Source organism: Ipomoea nil, unplaced genomic scaffold, assembly GCF_001879475.1.
Source record: "Ipomoea nil cultivar Tokyo-kokei standard unplaced genomic scaffold, Asagao_1.1 scaffold2742, whole genome shotgun sequence".
Taxonomy (NCBI): Eukaryota; Viridiplantae; Streptophyta; class Magnoliopsida; order Solanales; family Convolvulaceae; genus Ipomoea; species Ipomoea nil.
In genome coordinates this window covers 122,954-129,634 of record NW_017619170.1, presented here as the reverse complement: position 1 = coordinate 129,634, position 6,681 = coordinate 122,954, and the positions used below count along the sequence as shown (strand labels likewise).

Here is a 6,681-nt window from a genome sequence, read left to right as displayed (position 1 = left end):
ACTTTATAGTCGTCGGTATTTCAGATCCATAATTATATAATATATATTACAGATCATTTTGCAAGTAGCAGCCGCCATATTTTGTACTTTTTGCAAAACTTGATTTCCCATTCAACTCCATAAATTACTCTAATACAAATTACAAAGCGATGTACTTAATTTGAAAATATTAATAGTCAATGACCAAATTTGATACATGTATAATAGTTAAGGGATCAAAAATGAAATTTTTTTTAAATCAATCCAATTTAACTTCAAGATTCAAGACTAAATTGCACACCCTTACACACCAAGAGTATAATCCAAACTCAAATTTCCCATTTTTGTGGACCCTGTAGCTGAAAGAAAATCTCAAGTGAGACTTTTCATCTCTTAGAGTAACGAATGGGACATATTTTGTATTTTCTAAAGTAGCCATACTTGACCAACAAACGGACATAATGCAATCAGTATTGCGTATAAGAAGGTTTTATAGTTGAGAACTTTAAATAGATGAGGTGGTTGAAGTGTATGTTATGTATATTTTATTTTGTTTCTCATAATAACACTGCCCAGGCTAGCTCTTCATTTAGGCCAACATCTTAAACCAGCTAAGCTAGAAACATTATGTCCATCATTTCTGCTCCATTGTTCTTGTGCTTCTTCATAAGTTTTGCACTTATTGTGAGTGGGCAGGATAACAAGTTCTATGTGATCAAGAAAGGAGATTTCTCCGTCAAGCTCACCAACTATGGCGCTAGAGTCGCATCACTCATCCTTCCTGACAAGAATGGTACGTACGTAATACAATCATCCTTTTCCACTTCGATCAATTCCTCGATCAAGAAAGAAATATGTACAGTTAGGATCAAATCAAACGCTTATCACTATGCTAAAAATTGTATCCTATAGTGAAAACGCAACTTTATTTCCTTCGCCCCTTAATCAATTAGTGTTAGACTTGACCCTTCACCAGCTAACAAAATCTTACTATTTTATTGACAATTTTTAGGGAAGCTGACAGATATTGTTCTTGGGTACGACACGGTCATGGAGTACGAGGTAATAATACAAGTTTTTAAATGGTTTTTGTCGACCAACAATTGGAGTTTAACAGTACATTTGGTGTTTATGTTTGATATCTATAATCGCACTATGAAATCAAGGAATGGATAATATAGTATTAATAAATAATATTGAAAATTCTATCCTTCACAAAAATGAATGACATTTGCTAGCTGTCTCTTATTCGATGGTTATGTCAAATATTCGATGCGTTGCCGTTGCTCTCACGTTTTGCTGCATATCTTAATTTTCAACCCTTCATTATATATTTTTATGTTCATTTTCTTGGATGATAAATCCCATACATACACGTTTCAATAAACAATAAATTGTTTATTATGAATTGTTAATGGAAAAATCTCTTATTATTAGAGGATATGTGAGAAGAGCCGGGTTTTCTATAAGTATTACGTACGTACAACTTTTTTTAAACAAACTTTTAACCCCACTTTATCTCATATGCAATATTTAATCAATTTATCTCCAATTATTATTACACTTTCTTATAAGTAACTTCTTGATCCACCCTTAAATATTACTCCGTGCATTTTTTCTTAAAATATTACAAATTCCTTAATAAATAACAATCAATTTGTATTATATTTTCATCATTATCTAACCAATCTCATCACGATAAAAATCTGTGAGATGATATCACTTGAAAATTGAAACTCACCCATTGTTAATTATCACGTACGACACTTAAGCAAAAATTTGTTTACACTAATTTTAGATACTTCGACAACACACACACGAATTTGTATATATTGGAAATTTGAAGGAAAGATCAAATATAGGTGTTATCAAGGTTGCAAAACTCGGCCGCCTAGGCGCTAGGCGGCACACATCGTTGTCATTTTGGCCTATAGTCGGCCAAAACTCGGCCGGTCGCCTAGGCAGCGGCCTGGGCGGCCAACTCGGCCAAAGTCTGCCACAATCGGCCAACTCGGCTGAATCAGCCGATTTCGTCCAATTTTGACTAATTTCGTTTGATTTTGACTAATTTCATTCGATTTTGACCCATTTTGTCGGGTTTCGTCTTTCATTAACTATTGATTTTAATATTATTATGATGTTATGACTTATAAATTATCATTATTTCATTTATTTGGACGTGTTATTTGATTGAATGTTGAAAATAGGCTCATTAAAATTGTCAAACTACAAGTCTGTACTATTTTTTTTAATTTTTTTGGTGCCTGCCTAGCGTCGCCTAGATTCCGCCTAGACCGCCTAGGCGCTAGGCGCTGCCTGGGCGCCCGACTAGCGCCTAGCGCCTACTGCAACCTTAGGGTGTTATACAATAAAAAGAAAAATTATGAAAATTTTCATTAAAGAAAATTGTTTTAAAAAAAATTATGAATATGGTGCAGCAAGATGATACAAATTTTGGGGCTATTGTGGGAAGGGTGGCCAACAGGATCGGTGGGGCTCAGTTCACTCTCAATGGAATTCATTACAAGCTTAATGCTAACGATGGAAACAACACACTTCATGGTAAATACCTAAGCTCTTACCATCTTTCACCATTAATACACACATACATAAATACATTTTGATTGAGTCAACATACCCCTTAACAAGTTTGATTATATTGACTGATTGATGAATAGTGAGGATGATTTGTTAAGTGTGTGTTGAATCACGATGTATTCTGAATAAACCATAACTGTATGTATAAGACACCTCTTCATTTGTACTGAACCGACTTTTTCATATGAGAAGAGATTTTGAACTCTCAACATCTCTTAAGGAATGAGAGTGCATAACCACTCATCATGTCAACCAAGTTGGTTAGTCCGGGAATTAAATATGAATTCATTTTTTAGTATTACTAACTCTATTACAAAATATATAGTATCTGTTCATAATAGAGTCAATATCTCCACTAAAATTCAAACCTATGACCTCTCATTTAGGAGATATACAGAAGTGTCAGTTGAGTCCATAGTTACATATTATTTGCCTTAGTTCAATGTACAAAGATTTTTCTATGGATGAGACTTTTCGTTGACTATATTAATTATAGTCAACGGAAAGTCTCATCCATTGACTTTTCGTTAAACTATAATTTCTTCTTTTGCATTAATAACCTTTCTCGACTCAGTTCAATTACTAAAAGGTAATTATGTCTTAACATTAAGATTTTCTAGAGGGTGACAATTCAGAGTAATCTACTTCATATATTATATATATGCATATGCATTTTGATGACAACTTTTAAAATTTCAATAACAATTTTTTGAAAGAAGATTGAGTCTCGAGCTAATAGTATTTCTTCGTAAGATTTTGAACTCCTGTTGTTCTATATATGATATAGGTGGCAAAAAGGGATTTAGCAAAGTTACTTGGAAGGTTAAGAAGCACGAGGAAAGTTCCATCACCTTCACTTACTATAGCCGCGATGGTGATCAAGGTAATAAATTTTATTTACTATTTTACTGTCTTATGAGAATTAGACTTTCTTTGAAAATTTTAAGCAAATTGCATTTGTTATCTTGTGAAACTAACGATTAGAAAATAAGAAAAAAAAAAAAAAGTGACGTTTTTATAATTATTTATAAACTTTGTCATTGAAAAAAAAGAAAAAGAAAAAAAGAACAACTTGAAATTGAATTTGTGAATAACTAACCGTGCACTTAACTTGAATGCATTGTTATAGATTTGAACATAATATTATATATATATGAATGAATGCAGGTAAAGCTTTGCACAATGTGCATTTAAGAAACATTGTTATCATATATTATCTTAATTATATAAAAAGTTTATTTAGTTCATGACTAAATTAGTGTTTAACAAACCTTACCCTCGCTGTTTCGCAAATTATTTTGTGGACCTGGGTCCAAATGTTCATAATTTACATATTAAATATTCACAATTTACCTTTTAAAATTTCACAATTTATAAACTACGAACACACAATATTAACATATATGTAATTGATTACCTTGTTTTATATTAACAAGTTTCTTTCAAATACTGCAATCACACAATATTAACAGATCGATTAGAATTTGATGACTGTGTATTGTATTTACAAATTTCCTTCTACAACTGTTTTGACTTAGAAACTCAATTTATATTCTAGGACTAGGAGTTCACAATTTTAATACTAAAAATACACTATCTATACATCGTTTAGGATATGGTATAACAACTCAGGCTCTTTAATGTAGGATTCCCCGGAGACGTAATCGCCCATGTAACATATACCATAAAGGAAAACCCATACAAGCTGATAGTGAAAATGAATGCAAAAGCTCTAAACAAGCCCACTCCGGTGAACCTGGCTCAACACAACTACTGGAACCTCGGAGGCCACGACAGCGGCAATATATTGTCCGAAAAGCTTCAGATATTCGCATACCATATCACCCCTGTCGACTCCAACCTCATTCCCACAGGCCAAATCCTGCTCATCAACAACACAGCTTTCGATTTTCTCAAACCGCAGCAAGTTGGGTCCCAAATGGCTAAACTTCCCAAGGGGTCGGGCGGGTTCGACATCAACTACGCAGTTGACGGCTACGATGATGTCGGGACGAGGAAGAAGAAGACGGTGGCGAAGGTGTATGATGAGAGGAGCGGGATTGGGATGGAGATCAAGGCAACCGCTCCGGGGGTGCAGTTCTATACGGCTAACCACTTACAGGTAAGCCTCTTAACAAACCGAACATAAACGAACAGAGATTTGTTTGTTAAGATTTTTGGAGTGTGGTGTTCGTGTTCGTTAGTTAAGGATTTTTAAAATGAATGCTTATCAAACACGAACCTGAGTACTTTATCAAAGTAGTTCTGTTCGCTAACCCCTGCTTACAGGATGTGAAGGGGAAAGGCAGCGCTGTGTATGAGTCGCATGCGGCATTGTGTTTGGAGACTCAGGGGTTCCCAGATGCGGTGAATCACCCCAACTTCCCCTCCACCATTGTTACTCCACAACAGCCCTACAAGCATACGTTGCACATTACTTTCAGAGTCCAAGTTTAAGGGTGTTTAATTGAAGTATCTCGATCACTCTCTACCACTTTGATCCAGGAGCTTTTATATATGCATGTTTTCATTCATTCCCACGTGTTGTTTGGTCTCATATTAAAAACATAAATAAATCATTAAAATTTGCTGTTTTGTGCTTGCAATCTGAGTTTATGATCTCATCATACTCATTGGCCTCAATGGTTAAATGACTTCCAACTGTTTAACTTTGATGGTTTTATGGGAAATGGATCCACAATAAACTAGTATGGAAGTACAGAATAATAAATAATATGCACTATAGCCACAAATAATAATGGACTAATAATGTAGGCTTGAGGGATCGAATCCTAGTGTACCACTGGACCAAGAAGGATTAAGTGAACCCAGGATCCCTTTTAAGGAGAGGCAACCATCCCTTATATAGTGTTGAGGAGATTTCAAATATATAATTGACAAGTATACCGCATCAGCTAGTCTTTATTCTTAACCACACATATCCTCCCCACTACTTTGGTTACAACTCACTTTCTATGTATAAGTAGATTTTCATGTCCTCTACTACACAAGATTCCCCTCATGTGAGGTCAACCCATTAGGAAAAATTTAGGAGGGGTAAATATCATTTTTCATAATTAATATAGATGTTTTGTAAATGAATTTTGTTATTTTCAGATAAGTTTTTTGATAAAAATTAAAAATAAAAAGTTAACTTGAAAAAGTAGTTTTTAACTTTTTTTTTTTATTTGAAAAAAAAAATTATCAATTTTTTGTTAATAACTACACTCTAATCCTATCTATAATAGCTGTTCCACATAATATGACAATCTTTGTACTCGGGAGGGGCTCGAAATATCCTCACTTCTCTTCTAAAAATGTAGGATCCCATCTCTATAAAATGACTCATAATAGTTGGATAACAACTTCAAATTGGCTTTTACAGCCACAGTAGTTTGCCTATAGGGTTATTTTTAAATAAACCCAATTTTTAACCTATAAACCCTTTCACTTCTCTTAAGTGCTTGTTGTTTCATCCTGTCATGAGCCAACCTTAAATATAATTGTCTTTCAGCAGTGCTATCAAGAAATTACCCCACTAATTTCTCAAAAAAAAAAATGCTTTTTTAGCTCTTAATTTTAGTTGTTTTTTTTTTAAATGTATTTAGAGGATTTAAACAATCTTTTTAACAATTTTACAACCATTTACGTAAATAGTTTGTAAGAAATAATTATGGGAACCTTATGTTTTATTAGTGAATTTTGATAATTTTTAATTAAAATTTTTTTTTAATTAAAAAAAAATTAAAAAAATTAAAAAAAAAAAAAAAAAAAAAAAAAAAAAAAAAAAAAAACGGCGCCTAGGGGTGCCTAACGTGTTTTGCAATATTGGACACCATCCATATAGATGAACTGATGTTCGGTGAGATAGTCATTGAGTTGATCAATTGTCACAGGTTCCTTGGTGATCGATCAATGAGGAGATCATTGTGTGGTACTCATGGCAAAAGCTCCTGAACAGATAGAGATTTTGTTCATTCAAACCAATCAACTGGCCAGCTTCAGATACGGAATTAGTATTTTAATTATTATTAAAATAATATATTTGGTCTCTTAGTAATAAAATCCATTATTACCATATCACTCAATAAAGTGGTAAATATG

General features: G+C 33.4%; 1 protein-coding gene across 1 annotated transcript; it reads left to right on the top strand.

Moving 5' to 3' along the window:
• The first annotated feature begins 520 nt into the window (after positions 1 to 520).
• Positions 521 to 5,183, top strand: LOC109156579 (aldose 1-epimerase-like). Its single transcript, XM_019304430.1, has 6 exons — positions 521 to 772; positions 992 to 1,041; positions 2,418 to 2,541; positions 3,365 to 3,460; positions 4,224 to 4,699; positions 4,867 to 5,183. The coding sequence occupies exons 1-6, from the start codon at positions 607 to 609 to the stop codon at positions 5,032 to 5,034; spliced, it is 1,080 nt and encodes a 359-aa protein (XP_019159975.1). The 5' UTR covers positions 521 to 606; the 3' UTR covers positions 5,035 to 5,183.
• Positions 5,184 to 6,681: the final 1,498 nt, after the last annotated feature.

Excerpts from the sequence above, each read along its gene's own strand:
- LOC109156579 (XM_019304430.1), top strand. The coding sequence starts at position 607 with ATGTCCATCATTTCTGCTCCATTGTTCTTGTGCTTCTTCATAAGTTTT. Across the intron at positions 773-991 it reads CATCCTTCCTGACAAGAATG|GGAAGCTGACAGATATTGTT; the intron begins GTACGTACGTAA and ends GACAATTTTTAG. Across the intron at positions 1,042-2,417 it reads ACACGGTCATGGAGTACGAG|CAAGATGATACAAATTTTGG; the intron begins GTAATAATACAA and ends AATATGGTGCAG.